Source organism: Corylus avellana, chromosome ca8 (assembly GCF_901000735.1).
Source record: "Corylus avellana chromosome ca8, CavTom2PMs-1.0".
Lineage (NCBI taxonomy): Eukaryota > Viridiplantae > Streptophyta > Magnoliopsida > Fagales > Betulaceae > Corylus > Corylus avellana.
Window position 1 is genome coordinate 3,077,979 of NC_081548.1, and position 22,860 is coordinate 3,100,838.

Genomic DNA, 22,860 nt, shown 5'->3' on the forward strand with positions numbered 1-22,860 from the left:
TACAGCCCTAATCCCGATCCAAAGCTTAAACGTTTGTGGGTCAGTTTGGCTACCGAGAGAACTATATTCCAGTTGTGGAGTAGAATAGCCCTACACCCATCAAAGATTTCTTTGCTCAGAATCCGATTGACTCTCTATAATTAAAGGAAACATGGAAAAAATGTAAAAAAACCCCACAAATTATCAGCCATTTGCAATATAGTCCCTCAATGTTCAAAGGGTATTAAAGTAGCCCTCAAACTATCAAAATGTATAAAAAATGCCACTTATTTTTATATATTCCTATAATACCCCTATTCTTTTAACAAATAAAATAATTGTAAAAAAAAAACCAATGGGCGAAAAAATACAAAAAAAAAAAAAAGTTTTTTGGAATAAATAAATAATTAGTCACTATAGTTGGCATAAATTACAAATTGCTTCATGTCGTATTAAAGTAAAGGGTTAAATACTATTCCAGTACATGGGGTTTGCATCAAAATCAAATAGCCACCTGGGTTTTTAAAAATATCGCAAATGATACATGTGGTAAGTCAATAAACCCACTTGCTACCTCTATTAAGATTTCGTTAAGTTTTTTAACGGAATGCCACATCACCCTTACACGTGGGCGTCGCGTGGCGTGGTACTTGGGTTTTGGATGCCACGTCATAGTTTATTTAAAACAAAAACAAAAAACCAAAAAAACATATTTTTTTTTTTAAAAAAAAAAAACCAAAAAACAAAAAACCAAAAAAAGAAAAGAAAAGAGAATACACTGGGGTGGCCGAACCACCCCATATGGGGTGGCCGGCCACCCCAGTGTATTTTTATTTTATTTTTTTGGATTTTTTTGTTTTTTTTGGTTTTTTTTTTTTTGAAATAAAATATGATGTGGCACCCAAAAACTCAAGTAACACGCCACGTGGCACCCACGTGTAAGGATGACATGGCATTCCTTTAAAAAACTTAACAGAATCTTGACAGAGATACCAAGTGTGTTTATTTACTTACCACATGTACCATTTGCGATATTTTTGAAAACTCAGGCGGTTATTTGATTTTGGTGCAAACCACATGTACTGAAATAGTATTTAACCCTAAAGTAAAATCAATTTGGTAGTTGATGGGCTACTTTAGTAACTTTTTTCTTGGAAGATCTCAAGAATTGTACTTTTAATTTTACTTTAATATGACATGAAGTAATTTGTAATTTAGGCAAACTACAGTGACTAATTATTTATTTCAAAAAACATATATATATATATTGTTTTTATTCGCCTATTGGTTTTCTTGTATTTTTTCAAAAAAATTGTTTGGTTTTTTTTTTTACAATTATTTTATTATTTTATTTGTTAAAAGAATAGGGGTGTTATAGGAATATAAAAAAAAATGTCTTTTTGATACATTTTGGTAGTTTGGGTAGCTACTTTAGTACCTTTTAAACATTGGTGGCTATATTGCAAACAACTGATAGTTTGATGAGCTTTTTTTATATTTTTCCCAAACTTAAAGTATTTTTGGGCATGTTTAGTTTGAGGAATACGCTACGATTGTTTTTATGAAATAATTATTATTTTTTGTTTGATTGTACATCATTCTTAATAATAGCTATTATCATGAGAAGAACTATTCCCCTATAAAGATGAATAATAGATTTTGTTAAAAGTGTGTTTTGACAATTTTTAAGCTTTTTTAACCCTTAAAAGTGCTTTTAATTTTTTTACCAAACAAATACTTTTTTCTTCAAATAGACTTTTTGAATATTAAAAACACTTTTAGACCCTTAAAACGTAATATCAAACAAGCTCTAAGTGAGCTTTTATTTCTAACTCTAAATTTAGCTCAAGTCTTGTTTAATATTCATGAGCATCATGTAGCAAGGTTTAATTAATAGCCCATTGAATATATTTTTAAATAGTGTTAAAAACTATATTTGTATTCAATAAATATTTTGCAATGATCATATATGTGACACTCCCGAGCATCTATTGGATTTTTTTTTATTTATAAAAAGATTAATCTAATGATTGGTTGGGAATACCACATAAGTATTGTGAGATATTTGTAGGATAAAAAAGTGATATCTAGCCTTTCTCTATTTTTTTTTATTTTTTTATTTTTTTTGTGGCAATAAACTCTGAATACTTGAGTTGTTTGTATTCACCGGTGAATCCGGTATTTTTTTATTTTTTTATTTTAAAAAAAATTAACTGAAACACTAGTATGTTTTTAATATTAATTTTATACGGTGTAATGATTGTTTTGGGGTATTTGTTAGGTCCCTATTGCCTCCTTTTGTAAGTTTATTTTCTTCTAATAGAATGATTATCTGGCTTAGAGGAAATCAAAAATAATAATAATAATAATAATAAGGTGATCCGGAAATTCGAAACCACAGCAACAATTTGGGTGGAGGAGCACACACCTAAATGGTTGATCCATTGGCTTCTTTAGGTCCCTCTTTCTTAAATGGAGTTTGCAATACTTTTAAGCTCTATTGACATGTTATTTTTATTTTTATTTTATTTTTATTTTTTCTAATTGAATAAGAAAAAGATCACAGAGAATTTTTTTCATTTTTTATCTGAATGGAAGAGTGCCTATTGTAATTTATGATTCATAGCTAATGCAAGCCGAAAAATATTAACAACATTTAATTTGATTCACATAGAAAAATGGATAAATTTAATTGTAATTTTAAGTATGGATGAAAAAACGGTTACGATTAGCGGTTATTAGTTAAAACCACTAACTGTAACCGTTTAGGCAGTTAGTTAAATCTACTAGGCCAGTTAGTAGAACCGTTGGTTAGTAACTCTACTAGCCTTTTAAAACAAAAAATTACTAACCGCCCGTTAGCGGTTAACAGGCTGTTATTCAACCACCCCTAACGTGAATTGGAGGTGTCAGGCCACCCCAAATTCATCGGGGGTGGTGCAACCACCCTAGCTAGGTTCTATAGTGGGTGGCCAGCCACCCTTATGGTTAACAGTTATTTATTTATTAATTTATTTTTAGGGTTTAGGGCTTTAGGGGTATATATATATATATATATATATATATATATATATATTTGAAAAATTGTCTATTCCTTAAGAAATAGCTATTCCCATTTTTTTTTTTTTAAGAGGAATATGTATTCCTCTTCGTAAGTGAATAGTTATTCACACGAGTCTATTCCTAGGAATAAGTTCTTACCAAACAAAAAAATTGTTATTCCATAGAAATAGTCAATTTATTCTATAGGTCTACTTCGCAAACCAAACGAGGTCTAAGTCACTATAGTAGTGTGTTACTAATAGTAACATATAAACTAATTAAGTCTATTATTTTTAACTATTGGCTTTTTAATTGCATTCTCATCCGTTTGATTGTCTATTCTCTCTCCATATTATTTAAGTATTATTTTCTTATTGTTTCTCTATTTTTAAATACTAATACATTAATGCATAAAATAATAAAGAAATTCAGATGTGGGTGAGAGAGAAAAAAAAAAAAAAAAAGAGCATAAAATGCTTGTGCATTAATGATACAAAGTAGTTCAAATGCAAAATGCATTTTGTTTAGAGAATCAAATGAACACCTTTTTTAAGCTTTTGATTAGTTATTTTACATCCAAACATAAGCCACTGCGAGTGCTATTAGCAAGTGAAGCTGTAATTTGAAAAGCATAAATCTATTAATGTCACCAGCCAAATCAAAAAGTTCATCCTTTAAGCAAGACTAGAGCTTTAATTAGCAGTTAGTTATAGTGAAGATGTATTTTTGTCTTTTCACTTTTTGAAGGGACAAAAATACTCATTCACTATAACGATATTAATCATATTATTTCGTTCATTTGAAATAGAGAGAATCCTAATTCTACAAAGGCATAAACTGCTATTCCTCAAAAGACATATATTCAAGTTCCAAGATGACAAACCCTTTCGTCTTGTATGCAACAACATATTCAAATATGGTAAAACGGCCACGTAAACAAACACAACACATTCACATGCTTTAAGAACTTAATCAAACATCAAAATATATAAGGAAAGAACCATTCTTTTACTTTTAGAACAACCCCTTTTTATTAGGTTAAGCTTAATTTTAAGCTGTTAGAATATTAATTTAAATAATTAAATCCACGATAATTTAACATATATGTTGGTGTTACTTCTCAGCTGCTCAAAACATCTGGGACAATTACTGTATAAACAGACATTCTCTCCCGATTTTTATTCCCTATGTTGGTGTCATCTGACGTCAATGGTCAGATGGCGAAATTCAGTCACGTTTGTATAATTAATCCATAGATTTTGACGCCTATAATATGAGTAAGTCCACGGCATGGGTTGTGGTCAGTAGGTTGGGGTGAATTAGGTAGGGAGGGAGAAAAAAGGACTGTCTTTCCTATTTGGTAAACGATTTTGGTTTAATACTATTAATCACTTCTTCTTCTTTTTTTTTTTTTTTTTCTTTTTTTTTTTTTAATTTTTAATTTTATAATTTTTTATTACTTTTTATATCACATAAATTACTTTTTATTACTATTCAAATAAAAAAATCATTACACCATCAAGGATGTTAGTTCAATAGTTCAAAAAAGCTTTCAAATGGTCAAAGCGTGAGTTCGAATTTTTGCAATTAAGAATTCATACATATGCGTAATTAGTATTAGGCACCTTGGATTCTCATTGATGCCCTGTGGAGCTGGGTCATTACACCATCAAGGATGTTAGTTCAATAGTTCAAAAAAGCTTTCAAATGGTCAAAGCGTGAGTTCGAATTTTTGCAATTAAGAATTCATACATATGCGTAATTAGTATTAGGCACCTTGGATTCTCATTGATGCCCTGTGGAGCTGGGTCAGACTATGGCTCAGTATGGTCTCCCTGACCTACCATTTTTTGCTCATAAAATAAAAAAATCACTACAAAACAATTTTATTTTTTTTTTTCATACCAAATATTTTTACTTTTTCACTTTTTAAAAAAACATTCTTACTTTTTTTTTTTTTTTTTTTTCAAATCAATTAATTTTTGCTATAGTATTCAACCAAAACCCTTTAACAAAAACAATTTTGATCGAAATTTGGGGGAAAAGGCCGTAAATCAAAATTCAACACGTAACCACAGTTGCGTGCCTCTTTCCACTCCCTCTAGGCTCTAGCCCCACGTGGGTCACACATAGGAGTGGACCGTTTATTACTCTTAGCCAATGGCCAAGGCCAACTCCCTTCTATTTTGAGAAAGAGACAGCAAGTACTAAGGTCGTGTCTGGCTCAAATTGTCAATTATTAACCAAATCGATAAGATTGACTCATTTAGTTAAATCAATTAAATCTTGAGAGCCCCTACATGTATGTAACATTTGAATAAATATGATGATTCAACACGGCTTGCATCAAACGTTTTAATAAACATGTTGCGTTGGATTGACCTCATCCATAAATATAACATGCTTACTAAATAGGAAGTACTGGATTGACCTTACCTGCATAACTAACTTAATAAATAAGTGGTGTTGAGTTAACCTAAATATAACCTTTTTTTACCCTCTTTTGACCTAAATATGAATTTAAATGCAAAAAAAATAAAAATTATATGAATTTATGAATTTTAAAAATAATTGTTATATATAAAATTAATTTCAGCCTCTTAGAGTTTTGTTTTTCAATTGTAAAAAAAAAAAAAAAAAACCTAATTTAATTTAGAAGGGTTATGTGGGTTACTCATCAATTAAGCGAGTTGACATGAGATTTTGAGATTTGAATGGATAAATTTAAGTGCAGCCCTTTTTTAAAAAAAATATTTATTCTCATTTTTATATTATATTTTTTTATTAAAAAATATTATTTCTTGCTTTTTTGAATGCAAAATTATTGGTTAACTTTTTATATTTTAGTTTGTTCTAACATCTCATTTTTAATTGTTAATATAGCTAATCCACTTAATCTTTCGTGTGACATTATGGATTTATCAATTTTGATTTTGAAAAACTTTTTTATACGGAAGCAAATCTAGCAAGTATTGTCAATAAAATTTTGTAAGCGATAAATGTGTTTAGAAAAGAATATATTGTTTTTATATGATTTAATTCATCAATTATAATACTTTATTTTATTTGTAAAAAATAAAATATTTTGTGTATGCTTTGTGTACGATAATTAAGACCTCAATTGCTTTTTTAATGGAAGAGGGTTTTTTACTATTATTACTACTAGTAAAAAAATCTGTTCAAACACGCATGTATTTTTTACTAAATAAGGCAAATCTGTTCAAACACGCCAACCTAAACCTATTATCCTTTTCTACTTTGACTTTTACGTCAGCGAAAAATTTACTCCACGAAGAAAACATGCAGTCATGCACAAACACAACCACATGGTTTTTCTCGCCTAGTACTCCTATATGCTTCGAAATGTCACTTTATTGACTTAAAGCAATTTCCAGGAAAAAATAGTATCATAGAGTTAAAGTTATAGAAAAAAAAGAATATAGTGGAAAATACTATAATTTCCTTACAAATATACACAGGGCGGCTTAATGTATTTGGGGTCTTAATCGAAATTTTGAAGTTAGACCTTATTTTTTTTAATATTTAAATATTAATTAAATAATATTATTATATTTTTATAATATTATTATTATTTTCATTTTCATTGTTGTTTCAGGACTTTTAAGTTTAACTTTTAACTAGTTGCCCAAAAAAATTGATGTGACATATTTGTTTTTTTAGGTTAATTGGTCTTATTTTACAATGGGCTTATTATATTGTAGCCTTCTTTTAGAAGCCTTAAATTTTTATGGAAAAAATTTTTGGGCCTTATTTAAAAAAAAATTAAGCCTCAAGTTAAAATAAAAGTAAAATTTTTTTTTAGGTTTTATTAATTTTTTTTTAAACCTTACTAACTGGGGTTAGGTGACCGCCTCAGTGGCCTAGCCATTGAGCCGGATCCTAAATATACACTAAAAAAATGTCGGTGTCCCTGGGACAGGAATTACCCCAACTACTACTGCGACCAAAAAAGAAGATAGAAAATTACAAATTTACAATTCCAGTTGTGGGAGTGTGGGAACATGGTTTTTGACAATTACGTGGCGTGAAAGTTGCTATATATTTGACCAAATTAACCAATAGTTGCTTGCCAGATCGTTGCAATCAAGGAAAGGAAAGAAAAACAAGTTACATGTGTAAAATCTGATACAATCACTAAACAGTCTAAACAAAGTTTTCCTTATCCTCAAGGTGTTTTAAGTAAGTCCAACCTTTATAAAAGGGTGTCCAAACACACTAAACAGAGAAGAACGAGAAACACAAGTCTCTCTCTGGCAAACACATTTCTCTTTCGTCTCTCTCTCTCTCTCCCTAAAGATCTCAATGTCTTCTGACATAGAAGCCATGGAAGTGGAACCAACAAAACTTAGCTTTGACCAAGAATGGGTTATACAGATAAGTCGAGCCCTAGAAGAAGACCTACAAGACAACGATGATGAAGACCTTCCGGTGAGCATCTTCAACGTACCCAAAACCCTAATATCTCTCAAACCAGATGCATACATTCCACAGCTAATAGCCCTTGGCCCATACCATCACCAGCGGCCTGAACTTTTCGAGATGGAGCACTACAAGCTCACTTCAGCTAAAAGAGTTCAAAAGAATCTCCAGCAAATCCAATTCTGCCACTTGGTCAACCATATTTCCCAAAGTGATAGCATTCTCCGCGCTTGCTACCACCGCTTCTTGGAGTTCGACCAGGAAACACTCGCGTGGATATTCGCCATCGATACTTCCTTCTTGTTGGAGTATCTCCAAACCTACTCTGCTGAATGGGAAGGCTCGGTTATGCGAATCTCTTCTAAGATGGCACATTTGATCGACTATGCAAGGAGGAAAACCGCACACCACGCTATCCTTAGGGATGTTATTAAGCTGGAAAACCAAGTCCCTCTCTTTTTGCTCAGAGAAGTTTATAGTTTTTATCCGCGTGAAGATCATGACGAATCATTAGCCACCATGCTAATGGGTTTTTGCAAAGGTCTATCCCCCATCAAGTACATTAATTACCAACATTTTAGAGAAGAATGCTTCGAGAGAGCCCATTTGCTACAACTTCTCTACCACATGGTTGCACCAAAGCTCCAACTTGTACTTGACTGTGAGCAGGAGGAGCCGAAAGCGGAGGAAGAAATTGGTTGGTTTAGAAAAGCCATGAAATCATTCTTGACTACACTGATTTATATTAACTTGGCCCCGCTCCGCCTTCTCAGTAAAATGTGCAAGTCGAAGGCAGCCACGATTTTAGTTACTCTGCCATTTACAATCATCTCGTGTCTTTTTAATCTCAAAAACAAAGGTGCTATAAGCAATCTCATGTCATCGGCTGGAAGCGTGGCCGAAGAGGTGGAAAGTGCATCTCATGAGATGGAAGTCGAATTAAGTCCTTTGGTCGAAGAGATTGCAATCCCAAGCGTGACACAGCTTCATAAAATTGGTGTCAAATTTTGTCCTGTAAAGGGTGGCTTGGAATCCATAAATTTCAACAAGTCTTGTGGTAATTTTTACCTTCCCGTTATTCATTTGGATGATAACTCGGAAGTTGTGCTGAGGAACCTCGTGGCCTATGAGGCATGTATTGCACCGGAGATGATGATTTTTACACGTTACACGGAATTGATGAATGGAATAATTGATGGCGAGGAGGATGTGAGGATTCTTCGAGAGGCAGGGATCATCTTGAACCGCCTCAAAAGCGATGGAGAAGTCGCAACGCTTTGGAATGGCATGACGAAGTCTGTGAGGGCAACGAAAGTTCCAATTCTGGACAAGGCCATTGAAGGTGCAAATGCTTATTACTCGGAGAGTTGGAAGGTGAGGATGAACGTGACGATGAAGAAGTACGTCTTTGCTTCATGGCCATGTCTTTCATTTTTAGCAGCGAACATTCTGATATTGATGTATACTCTGCAGGCTGCTTGCTCCATATACAATTGCTCCAAATGGATGGCAGCTCTATGAATGTTTTCTCTTTCAGTTGTTCTTTAGTGTCTAGGATTTTGTATTTGATTGATGGCATGCTGAGTAGTATAAAATTTTCAATTCTTATTGCTTGAATTCTTTAATAAGCTAGAATTCTTTGTGTTGTTGTATTCTATATGGTATATATGAAAGTCTTAATTGAATGATTTCTACTTTGTATTATATCAATCAATTCATTTTTTTTACTCTTAAAATTCTGTCAAACACAAATAAATGCTATATATATATATATATATATATATATATACACTCTCACTCCTACCCTCATAGCATTTTTTTTTTCATTAATAATACAAGTAGAACGATTAAGAGCTCGTTTGGAAGTGCGATTTCAATAAGTGAGATTTTAAAAATTATGTTTTTAAAAATTGCGTTTTTTAAATTGCATAGACGTTTGGTAAAACATGTTAATAAGTATTTTTTTTTTTTTTTTTTATCAATTGAGTGTTTTGATAACAGTAGCATATAATTGCGGTTTCATGACCAAATAGGTAAATATTGCGCTAAATATTATTTAAAACAAAATCGTGATTTTTGTTTAAATTCACACTTTTTTAAATAAGCACTCTCTATTCAACTTATAGAAATCATGGATTTTTTCACGATTTTAAAATTTGTGTTTTTAAAATCACAATCTCAAACACTCTAAAATTGCGATTTGGTTTAAAAACACATATTATTATTATTTTTAAAACGCACTCCCAAACAGACCCTAATTCTACAAGTACAAAATTCAACTTTTACACTAAAATTACCATTTTGAAGTGAATTACAATTAAATTTTAATTTATTGATGATCTTGAAAATCACGTTAAGGAAAGATTTCTCAAGCACAATAACAGTCTATACAATTTGAACGGATCGGAACTTAAAAGTTTAGAAGAGCATATTTGATTTTGTTTTGTTTTATTTTGTTTTTTTTTTACATGTCCGCACAAAAAAAAGAGGGAGATTTGAATCAGTGACCTACACTTTATTAGGCATATCTTAATCGATTGAACTACCTATTATTTTTTTATCTTAAAATCACACGTAAAGTAAAATTATAAGGCAAGGCCCGTACAACTTTCAGATTGTTCACACCTTAGCTACCAAGGTACGATTATGAATACTCTTAAAAGTTAAAACCCAGTTTTGACTAAAATTTCTCAACTTGGACTTCAACTCCACCACCGTACGATTCTGATTAATTTGAAAATATGACCCATTGTCTGACAAGATGAATGGTTCGGCAATAATTTAGGGTACTGTTTTTTTGGGCAAAGCCTCATTATTTTTTTATTTTTTATTTTATTTTTTACTTTTCTCTCATAAAAAAAAAAAAAAAAAAAAATTAAAACTCATTTCATCTTTATGTCACATTAATCAATTATTATTATTATTATTTAAACAAAACAATAATAAGAAAAAGCTTTCCCAAATAAACCCTTGTTTTTTTAGTTTAAAAATGAAAATAGTTTTAATGTTTTGTGTTTGGAATTTATGCTTTTGCTTTTTGGCTAAAAAGCAAAAAACTTGGATAAAAAGTGTTGCCAAATTTTGAAGAGCGTTTTGTGTTGTAGATTATTTGATAATATTTTTATTTTGAAAATATAGGAAAAAAATAACGAAATGTTAAATACTTTTGTTACCAAAAATTTCTAACAACGAAAAAAATTCATTTCCTCACCATAAATCGTGGTTAATAAGTTTTATACATTGGTCGCAACAAAGCCATAGCTTAATTATGTAAGCTATGGCTTCAACTTTATGTTATAGATTTTCTACTTCTCTCTTCTTCTTTTTTTTTTTTAAATTTTTTCTAAGCAAATATGGAAATAGTACAATAAATCAAAAACCTGAAAAAGAGGTGGGCTCTTCAACAACAAACCTAAAATAAAAAAAACAATACAAAAAAAAAGAGGAAATACACAGGATCATTGGATCGTACAATGGCATTAGCCTATTGTTCTGATACAATGAAGAAATTCATAACTAAAAAAAAGAAGAAGATAAAAGTGGAAATAATAAAATAGAGACAAAATATTTTACGTGGTTCGGTCAATGACCTACATCCACAAGATAAAGTCCCAAAGGACTACGTTATACTCTTACTCTTTAATTGATATTACAATATAAATTAATGCTCATATTTATAGGAGAATTGAAATAGATAAGTATGGTAAACAAATCTGATTGATTTGATTACCATCAAACCTGATTATAACCCGATCATTTCAATGTAAAAAATATATTCTCTAACAAGCAGTACAAGAGCATCTCCAGCAGCATTAGGTATTTTACCTAGTGAAAAAGTACAACTCTTTACTTTAGCTATTGTTTTTTCACTACACACTCCAACAGATTCTCTATTCCATTCTCTACTTGCTTTAAAATATTATTATTCATTCATTTTTTATTATTTTATTGTCAACACTTAACTAAAGAGAAAAACAAATACATATATAGAAATCATTCATAAAAACAAAAATAAACACATATGAGGAACATTCATCTCATATGCAAGTACTAATTTCATATGAAAAAAAAATATAAATATAGGCATATTACGGTTAGATAATAACCCAATACAGTAGGGACACATGAACATTAAAAAAAGAAGAAGCTTTGATCTGTACAAAGACATAACCAAAAAAAAAAAAAAAGCTTTGATATATACAAATGAAATGGAGGAATGAGGATCCTCTGTACTCAACAAACATAACGAAAAAAAAAAAAATGATAACTTGACAAAGAGTCAAAGACAACCTGTACCCACGAAAGAAAAAAAATTGTACGGAGGAGCTAAGATCGTTCTAGTTAGACAATAGACAGTTTAAAATTTATTTAAACAAATAAATTCCATATAAACTCGAACGCTTAGAAGACGTGCAAAAATTGGTAAACCCTAAATCTGCTGAGAATCACAATCATAAGACCATCGTTTGAACGAAAGTAGAGGCTAGGCTGCAAATCCGTTCAAACACGCCAACCTATGATTCTTCTTATGATCTACACGAACAAATTAAACCAACGACACAAAATGATCATTTATTCAATCTTGTTGGGCCACAGAATAAAAAATCGTAGTGATCAAAGATTAACGTTAATTAAGCCACTAATTATGGAAAAAAAAATATACCACGATGAAAACATGGACAAAGACAACCACGTTTTTTTTTGTTTTTTTTCTATGTATGTGTAGAGTTCACTTTCTTCACGGTTGAGCAATCTCGAAAGTGTATGGGAAAAATAGAGAAAAAAAGCAATCGGGAAGCTATAGTAATTATATAGTGCATGCTTATATTAAGAAAAATATTTTAACTACTTCAATTTTTATTATAAAAATGATGAACTTGTTAGCATGTTGTAAAAGAATTGTAGGTACATATAAGAGCATTTCTTGCAATATTATGCATTTAATTAGCTAATAAAAAGCATAATTTTATTTATTTATTTTTGTAAATTAAAATATTGTTGGGGATATTTTCTGTCTTTGGGCCTAGACAAACTTGGGCCAATAATTAGCCCCAAAGTATACAGGCCAGATATAAGGGGACAGAGAAACAAGGCATTAAGCCCAAATGGTATTCGGTGCGCCCGGAAGACACGCCCGGAACCAATATCCCCAACGCCCGAGTATGCCCGTCCGCATAATGGATATCGGCCAAGACAGATTCAACAGCTGGAAAGGAATCTGACAAGAGAATAGAGGGAACCATCAAGGAAATATTAATTATATTGCACCAGCCTAAAAGCACGCGTGTAAGAAGTCCCCCCACTTATTCTCGCCCTTTATTCCATTTACCCCCTAGGCTTATTTTATTAATCCTAGATTTAGTCATATAAACCATTAAATAAATAAAGTGAGTGGACAAGGAGCTGGAAATGATACAACCGGGCTGGGCATAGTGAAGAAACCTATAAAAAGGAGAAAGAAGAAGGAAGAAGGGACACCCAAAAAACAAGAAGGCAACCAATAGAGAGAAAAGAAAGAAAGGAAGAGAAAGAGCTTATGTTGTGATCTTGTCAATATTTTGATCCAATAAGTTGATAACTAATTATATCAAATATTAATAAAGTATATAATGACTCTAATTAAGATGTGAATTCTTTTTCACGCATACCCTACAGGGGCCCTTTTTCACTTTGATCAATATCGTAAATCTCTTAACAGATTAAGGTTACATTCATGTCCTAGGTATAACACAGAATCTGTAAATATTCATGACTTTGAATATTTACAGATTCAGTTCAATTTAGGTGAGGAGAGAAAGATAAGTATCGAACTTGTGAAATGACCAACATTAGCTAAATGCCAACACCTCTATCTACTTCCTAAATAGATGTACAATACCTAGGAAAAACGGATTGGAAATTCCTTTCTAGCTTGCAATTGAACTCAATGGCTAAGAGTATCCTCAATAAGCTCTCTAAAATCTACTTTTACCCAAAATTTCAATCAAGCTCTGTATTACCCTCTCCATTTTAGGGCTTGTCAAACCTCTCCCCACATTTAGAGAACAAAATATTTTTATGTTTTTATATTTGTATTAATCCTTTTTCTACTCTATTTTTATGTTTTTATATTTGCCCTCACACACTCTCTCTCTCCCTCACTTTTATGGGTTTGTAGCTTTGTGGGATGCTTTTGAGAATAAAAAATGAATGAAGACTGAATAAATTTATATTTAAATAGAATAGAGTAAAATTTAAAGAGTTTATTATTTTGTACTTTTGTTTAGCACCTAGTTAAATTAGAAAAAAAAATGAGTTAAAGAATAGAGAGTTCATTGAGAATGCTCTAATGCCCTCAGGTGTTTATACAGCTTTTCCCTTCAAATTAACATTCTTGTCAAATGGCAATTTCTTAAATTTAATATGCTTGCACAAATCTGTGTATGTCACTGAACATATGTTCTCCACAAAATCATTGACGAGAGAGAGACTTGTTTTCTTCATATGTAATCTTGATTAGAGAGAAGAGTAGAAAAGCTGTATAATGAGGAATGCTATCTTACTTCAAGTTTATTGACTTCTTCATGCTTTCCTTTCATATGAAGCTGGCTTGTGATTAATGCTCCCGTGATGAAATAGATTCTGACTCAACAAAACTACTTAGTTTTGTTGAGTCAGAAACTATTTCATCACGAGCCAATAGGTAGTGCCGCCCATATCTCTCAAAATTCCTCTCAATCTCTCTCTGTTGTGCGAAGAGGCAGGGAGCGTTGCGATTAATGCTCCTTCGTGATGAAACAGATTCTGACTCAATTTTGTTGAGTCAGAATCTGTTTCATCACGAATGAGCCAATCTAGTGAAGGTAGTGCCGCCCATATCTCTCAAAATTCCTCTCAATCTCTCTCTGTGTTGTGCGAAGAGGCAGGGAGCAACGGTCCCTGCTTTTATAGAAAGAGGGGATGTCCCCCTCTCTTTGACACGGGCCAGCCTGCTCTCTCTCTCTCCACTCGCACCTTCCTCACACCTTCAACGTGAAGGTGTGGCAGGCAGCATGCTGTGCAGTAGCTTGGCTTCACGTGAAAGCCAAGCTTGGCCAAGTTTCCTCCTCTTAGAAATCCCCTTCCCCAAAAGCCCCTATTCTAATCCTATATTTTACAAAATTGCCATTCTTGAACTATTAAACCACAAAAGGCCCATTATCCACAATAACAACTTCTTGTCTTTCGTTTTCCTTACTATAGATCTCTTACGGTTTAAGGTGTTAAAGTTAATATGCAGATCTTTGTGTTAATTTTAGAGTTGCTTTAAGAGAAGTTTTGTGTTTGAAAAAAATGTTATGGATAAGATTAGGGTTAGATAGGTTTAATAGTTGAGTTGTAATTCTATTCCAACTCATTAGGATTGGAGTTTTTAAATTAGTATTAGTTTATTGAAATTAAGATTAGGATTAGGATTAACTAATAATTATGAGTTCTTATTGATTTAGGTGTCATTGTAATTCTATTTAAAAACCTATTTGGTTGTTAATGAGATACTATTGAGAAATGATATAGATGTATGTTTCTGTAGTTTGTCTCCGGCACTAATTGGAGTTCACTATCAATACAATTTCCATTTTATTTCTATTTATCCATCTATTTCCATTTTATCAGTTGAATGAATCCATCAAACAAAACACAATTTTCTAATGTTTTATTCCATGGCGAGAGGGTTATAACAATGCTTGATTATTAAACAATACAAATTAAACTCGCATAAAGCTCAAGCTCAAAGTGGGTACAATTTCAAGGCAGCTTCATCTGATTATTACAACGTGACTTTATGCATGCCCTTTTTACAACTCTTAAAATTACAGTAGTCAGTGAAATATATATATATATGCTTGAATCTAAAATATCAAAATTTGTCACTATATATAATAAGATTAAAATTCAGGTTAAATTACACTGCAAAGGCAGAATTATAAGACTAGAGCCTAGAGTCAGGGCTATTTACATGTCGGTCACCACAGCAATAAGATGTCGCGGCCCCGATCGAGTCAATGGGACAGGCAAATCACAAGTCGCAGATAATATTCAACTGGCTTAACTGTGAAGCTGTTTTGTCCAATCAAAAGGTTCCCAGTCTTTGACAAAGCTTTTAACTGCTTCCCTTCGAAGCTCACCGGAATCATACCTTTGGCTACGGTGCATTTCTTCCTCCGGCAATTTAAGCAGGCCTCTTATCACATTAAGGCCGAAGCTGCTTTTGAACTGTGTTTCATCATCAATAACATGCAGAAATCCCTTGGAAATACCAAACTCAACGTGAAAATAAGGAAAGTTTTTGGGGATTGCACCACGCAACCCCCCCTTTTCACTTGTATCAATAAGCTTCTTTGCATTATGTTGGCTCCACCAACTTGTAGCTTCATCAATTTCCTGAAACAAACTTACTTTTAGAAATTTATAAAACAATTCAAAATCAGACTCATGGGCAAAGAGATACTACATACGTCACACATACAAGCTGCGTGCATTCAAACATACACATTTCATCAATACTTGGTCTAGAATTATGTTTCTCTTTTCTTTTCTCAAGCCACTTGGATTGACAAAAACAGGTATTAATATACTTAACCAAAATGTTAAAATATCAATGGGACAAATAATGAAGATTAGAAAAGAAAACAAGTGTCAAGGAGTTACATACAACACTAAATAACAAAACTTTCCAAAAAGATGAGTACCCACATAATTCTTCTTATTACATTGAACATGTTGAAGTTACTGATTCAAATTTCTCCCTCCCTTCGGACAAAATTCACTCATCAAGAGTAAAACAACAAGCTGAGTTCCTCAGGTTCTTTATGTTTTATGTAAACTCTAGTTTCAGTATGAATTCTCAAAAAGCTAATTAATAATTAGACAAATATACAAAATTCAACCAAGTTACTCCAAAGAATTTTCTGAAGTAATAGCATTGTTAAGCAATACACTTGCTCCACCTTTACTGCCCTGCTAAAAGGTAGCCGATATTTTTCCTAAGCTATTTTTAATTATCTCCTCGGCTTTCAAAGCATAAAAATTTGCACATCTTTGGGGGTGGAGAGAGAGAGAAAGTGAGAACAGCACATCCCTTGAATTCATGCAAACAACTCGAAAGGCACTGGCTCAAGAAATGACAAGCAAGCAAATTTTCAATGCTGCATTCATAAGAAAATTAAAATAAAGACGATACCTGTTTAAAGTATAAAGGAGCCTCTTCGGCGATTTCTCGGGGCAAAGGAATACACTCAATCAAACAATGGCAGCGTTGTTGTGCCAACCCCATCACTGTCTCAAGAAACACTACATCCTTCTCTTGCTTATCAAACATCAAAATAAGGCATTTCTTGAAATTGCGAATTTCTTCCCACACGTTGTCGTCAACAGTTCTCGTGGCCGATTCATGCTGCAGGCAAATAGACATGCTTTAGGGGGAAAAATATTTAAATAGAGGAAATAGATTAAATTAACAAGCAAAGAAGAGGTTTATCCATGTCCCCAAGAAACTAAGTCATTCTATCATGTTTCATATTTCATGAAACTTCAACAGAGATTCACCTCACTTTCAAGCGGCTTGAACAACAGTATCACATCTCATGATAGAAGCATCCCTAGGTTCTCAAATTACAAAAACTGACATCACTAACATTATTCACTATTTCTTTCGTAAAAGACCTCAATATCGTTGTCAACTATAAATACAATCCAATTCAGAAGTTGAGAGTGAACCTAGTTTAGTTAACTTTATAACTTCATTACTCATAACTAAGAAGATATGTAACATCTAGGACAAGGAACCAAATTAAGCTCACCTGCAGCGGTACAATGCAGCAATGACCAGGCACCACAGGCTGCCTATGTGGCAACGTCAAGTATGTGAAATTTGCTATCGACACAATAAGATGTTTTGGCCCCTTGGGATTCTCAAAGCAAAAAACACAGCGCTCTTGTTGAGTTAAGAGATGGGACATTTTCTTCTTAACCTTCTGCTCATTACCTCCGGCCTTCTGCTGAGCTTTCCTTGTAGGACCATCTTCAAAATCATACTCATGATCATCTGCTTGACCATACGGGGTAAATTGTTTGTTCTGCACTATCTTTCGAGCTAGATGCATATCACCATCATCCACATCCTTCTTTTGTCGAACAGATCTGTCCTTCATAATATATCTGGGGTAAAAAAGGAATGGTATATCAATAGAACATTAACATCACCAAACGTGCTACAGGAATAAGAAAGATATTAAAATGGCAAGCTACAAGAGATAAACAACACAATAATAAATAAATAATAATTTTTTTTTTTTTTTAAAAAAAAAACCATTTCAAAGACTCCAATAGAAAAGGAAAAGAATCCATCCACCCACCAGTTCCATACATAAAATACTTGTTTTCTTATAGTTAATGAACTTTGAGGACTAAAAAAAACAAAGACCCCCCAAAAAATATTTTTAAAAAATCACAAGATGCATAATTACCTGCTTGAGCTTCCCTTTTTCTGTTGTCTACCAGCACCCTGCTTTGCCCTAATCTTCTCTGCTTCTTGCTAATAAACAATAAGAAAAACAAGATAACTGCAATTAATCACAGAAGTAAAAACTCATGCTCTTAATAAATGGTTTTTGTTGGAGATTGTAGTAAAAAATTAGTAGATAAAATACAAAAAGTCGTATTTTGAGCAGCTAAAATGACTATCATTGTTGGAGATGCTCAAACTTTCGTATAATTACTTAGAAAACTCAGTTTTATTTAATAAGTAACGTGAAACTTGACACTTATATAAGTAACTATTCACTCTATAAAGTATAATGACTCTAATTAAGATGTGAATTCTTTTTCACGCATACCCTACAGGAGCCCTTTTTACTTTGGTCAGTAAATCTCTTAACAGATGAAGGTCACATTCATTTTCTAGGTATAACACAGAATTAATGGGAAAAAAAAATATATCCATTCATGACTTTGAATATTAACAGATTCAGTTCAATTTAGGTTAGGAGAGGAAGATAAGTATTGAACTTGTGAGATGACCAACATTCCAACACCTCTGTCTACTTCCTAAATAGATGTACACTACCTAGGAAAGGGATCGGAAATTCCTTTCTAGCTTGCAATTAAACTCAATGGCTAAGAGCGTCCTCAATGAGCTCTCTAAAATCTACTTTTGTTTAGCACCTAGTTAAACTAAAATGAGTTTTTTAGCCAAATTTTAGCTAAAGAATAGAGAGTTCATTGAGAATGCTCTAATGCCCTTGGGTGTTAATACAGCTTTTCCCTCCAAATTAACATTCTTGTCAATGACAATTTCTTAAATTTAATGCTTGCATTTAGTTTCTCTCACAAATCTGTGTATGTCACTATACATATGTTCTCCACAAAATCATTGGTGAGAGAGAGACTTGATTTCTTCATATGTAATCTTGAGAAAAAGAGTAGAAAAGCTGTATAATGAGGAATGCTATCTTACTTGAAGTTTATTGGCTTCTTCATGCTTTCCTTTCACACGAAGCTGAAGAGCTTTAGCTGCCAACTGGTTTGCACTAGATAGGCTCGGTGAAACAGATTCACCAGGATCATTGTTCTGCCGCTGAAAAACTTCCCGCATAAAGCTTCCATCGTTGTAAAACTTATTTAAACTAGATACTGCAGCCGAGATAAGGCCAGCATCCTTAGACCGTTTTCCCCACGATAAAGATACATCATGATACTGAAAAGATACATCCTTCAAGTAGTGCGCATCATTCTTCTGAGAAACACAAATATGTAACATGTAAGCAAATGGAAGTGACAAGCATCAAAAACAAAAATCAGTAATGCACAAGAGAATGGCAAGGTACCTTTTTTACATCCATCTGACTTTCTTTTCCTGAACCTGTTGACCGTTCCTCAGTTAGCCCTCTCTTTCTATCTTTTATTGCATGTAGATGAGCATGAGAAGGAGCAGCTCTACGAGATGCTAGAGACACAGTCAGTTGACCAAGAGAACCCCACCGTTCTTCAACAACCTGCCCAATTTCACTATTTACAAAACAACAGCCAAAAGAAAAGAGAGAGAGAGAGAGAGAGATTGCACAGAAACTTGCTAATATTTTAAAGTTAATGCAGCATACCTCGTCAAGCTTTCCCCCTTCTCGATCTGCTTGTTCTCGTGCACGCTTCAACGCTTTGAGTCTCCAGCTGGCACCTCCATCTCCGACAACTGAAGAAGACAAAAGTCGGTCCCTGGTGGCTGTGCTCCCATCAGTCTCTTCTAGATAACCACTGCCGTCATCCTTCAAATATGGATTCAATTCCCTGGGATTTGCTTTCTTCATCTGGTTAATAAAATAAAATAAAAAACCAATAATGTAGCCATATCAAACAAGGTAGACAATCAGCAAAGGAGGCACATGTTTCAGGCAAACAGAATGCGCATGTACACGCCAACATTTGGAACAGAAGCACCAGAACTGTGACATATTGTACCCCTATATGACTAAATTCCATACACGAATTCATTGAAAAAAAAAAAAAAATACACAAGTAAAGCTATTAAGAATGCCAAAAGAACTTATACACAAAATGGTCAGGGCATCGCAACCAAAATATAAGAACTAACAGTATGTTTGGGAGTTTAAAGGAAGAGGAGAGGAAAGGATAAGACTTAAGAGAGTCTTAACATATTGTTAGTTCTTAAATTAAAATAAGACATGCATATATATATATAAAGAGAAAACCTAATCAAAACTAATTAAGAAAACCTAAATCAAAGTTCTTTACCTGAGGTCGATGGCTAAGACAGAGAGAGAGAGGTTGATTCGGTTGGAAGCCGGAATTCGGAATTGAACTGAAATAATTGAAATAAACTTGTTAGAAACAAAGACTAAGACGCAGAGAGCGACAGAGAGAGCGAGAGCGAGAAAGAGAGACAGAGCGAGAAAGAGAGAGAGAGAGAGAGCGAAAGAGAGAGAATGAAAGATATAAACCTGGTGATCGGAGCTCCGGTGGACGCTAAGCACGGCTGAGTGGGAGCGGGTGCGGCGGGAGGTACCGTACCGGCGCAGGAAAAGTGAAGAAGCGGCTAGGTTTTTGGACTTTGGCGGAAGTTTGGAGGCTGCGTGCAATGAGAGTGAGTTGTGACTTCTGAGGGAGGCGTGAGATGAGAGAGAGTACTGAGGATCCGAGAGGAAGGAGTTGGCGGCTCGTTTATTTATAAGGTTTAGAGTCGGCGCGCGCGTGCCGTTAAAACCCACTTCTTGGGTTTAAATCCAAAGGTTATCCATCCTTTTAAGCTTTTAAACTTGTATTGCTGTGGTAATTTACTTACAAATTGAAATTTCTTGTAGATAATATTAAATCACAAGAATTTTGTTGCTGATGCATGTTAGCACAAGAATTTCCTTCTAAACCCTATTATTTTTATTTTATTTTTTAAGTCTTTAAGCACAATTCGATTTATTTATTTAATTTTATTGAGGGTAAGTATAAATAAATAAAGAAATAAAAATTAAGTTATTCACAATTTTTAATTAGGTCCTTTTGTAATATTTTTGCTATATCAAATTTGTTGGGAATAAATTCACATTATAAGCCCACCAAAATTTGGGTCCAATGACCAAGAATAAGCCCATAATAATATTAATTAAATAAGCAGTGACTATTTAATTAATTAATAGACAATATATTCCGATTGGGACTATATTAGAATAAATGAGCAGGAGAATAAGAGCCCAATTCCAACTCAAGCTCCTGAAATCCCAATCTAAGTCTATCTCAACTTTTCAAGAAATATATCTCAACAGAATAGTTATTCAAACTTCTCTCTACATAATAGCTATTCATTTTGGGATTAACATTTTATTTGAATTTTCATTCAGCAACTTTTAACTTATTACATTTATTGATAAAATCCGCCAGAGATTTCATGTCTTGGGGATGGTGAACTGATTTCATTTTTCCATTCTCTGGTTTTGTTCCTCATGTGATATCTGAAATTGCAGCCGTTTATTGTATGTTCTAGCCTCGATGTAAGTTAAGTTATGGGGACTAACCAAAGTTTGACTAAGAGACGATTATGGATGAGAAATAGAGTTTTTAAGTCAAAATGTGTTTTTTTTGGCAAAATTCTTTTAATTTTTTAAAGCTTTTAGTAAAGAGGAATGTTAGGCTTACAAACAAATTTTACAGAAAAACTTTTACAATCTAATATGGCACAACATGATTAGACTTTTCAAAATTTGAACTTATCTTATATCCAATCATGTTGTGCCACACCAGTTTGTAAATGTTTTTCTGTAAAATTTGTTTGTAAGCCTATCATTCTTACGTTTTGGCATTTTTGAGCTTCACTACAAAAAAATAGATGTTTTTTGACGTGGCAAACAATAACTTATGTTTGCCGCGTCAAAAACTTTTGACGTGTCTAAGCAGACACGTCAAAAAAAATATTGTTGACGTGTTTTATTTTAACACGTCAAAAAGTTTTGACGTGTTAAACTAACACGTCAAAAGTTTTTGACGTGTCAATTCCACACGTCAAAAACTTTTTTTAATAAAAAAAAAATGTAACATTAATTTTGATATAAACAAATATGCATTAAAAAACAATTAATGTTAATTGGCATAAAAAATTAATTTTTATTGTCATTAGTATAAATTATAGTTTATTATCATTAGTATAAATTATAATTTTTATTGTGATATATATATATATATCACATGCATGCCAATTAATATATAAATATATGCATGCATAAGATAATATATATATTTATTATAAGTTTTTGACGTGCCACACATGGCACGTCAAAAACTTTTGACGTGTCATGCATGGCACGTCAAAATGTTTTGACGTGTCAAGCATGACACGTCAAAAAAATATTAATTTTAATTATATATATATATATATATGTCAAAACTAATTTTAATTTTGATATAAAAAAATATGTATTAAAAAATTAATTTTGATTGGATAGGAAAATTAATTTTGATTGGATAGGAAAATTATAGTTTATCATATTAGTATAAATTACTTGGTATATATATATATATCATGCATGCATAAATTGATCAGTCTAGTAATATTAATATGATAGCTAGCTATATTTTTTTTGTAAAAATATATAAAACATACTTGATACATTTATTTTATAAGACCCGCAAACCTCATATGAACTCGACGAACACAACATATGTGGTCGGTTAGTTGATACATCTAATTATCTATACATCTAGAATATTAATTTATTTATTCTCTAATTAATTTTAATTGGACAGAGGAAATATATGATTGAGTAAATACTATTTTAATAAAATTTAAATACATAAAATTTTATTAAAATAGTTTAAATAAGATAATATATAAATATATATTTATTATAAGTTTTTGACGTGCCACACATTGGCACGTCAAAA

The 22,860-nt window shown here is 32.4% G+C and overlaps 2 protein-coding genes across 2 annotated transcripts; one reads left to right on the plus strand and one right to left on the minus strand.

Annotated features, from left to right (window-relative positions):
* Window positions 1–7,344: 7,344 nt before the first annotated feature.
* Window positions 7,345–8,982, plus strand: LOC132189582 (putative UPF0481 protein At3g02645). The gene has a single exon (XM_059604324.1). It carries the CDS (start codon window positions 7,345–7,347, stop codon window positions 8,980–8,982), a length of 1,638 nt encoding a protein of 545 aa, XP_059460307.1.
* Window positions 8,983–15,298: 6,316 nt separating this feature from the next.
* LOC132190161 (uncharacterized) lies at window positions 15,299–20,608 on the minus strand. The gene is made up of 9 exons (XM_059605063.1): window positions 20,433–20,608; window positions 20,227–20,293; window positions 19,578–19,781; window positions 19,305–19,472; window positions 18,935–19,213; window positions 17,946–18,013; window positions 17,280–17,637; window positions 16,661–16,873; window positions 15,299–15,861 (listed from the first exon to the last, which is right to left on the minus strand). The coding sequence occupies exons 3-9, from the start codon at window positions 19,779–19,781 to the stop codon at window positions 15,526–15,528; spliced, it is 1,626 nt and encodes a 541-aa protein (XP_059461046.1). The 5' UTR covers window positions 20,227–20,293; window positions 20,433–20,608; the 3' UTR covers window positions 15,299–15,525.
* Between the last annotated feature and the right edge of the window lie 2,252 nt (window positions 20,609–22,860).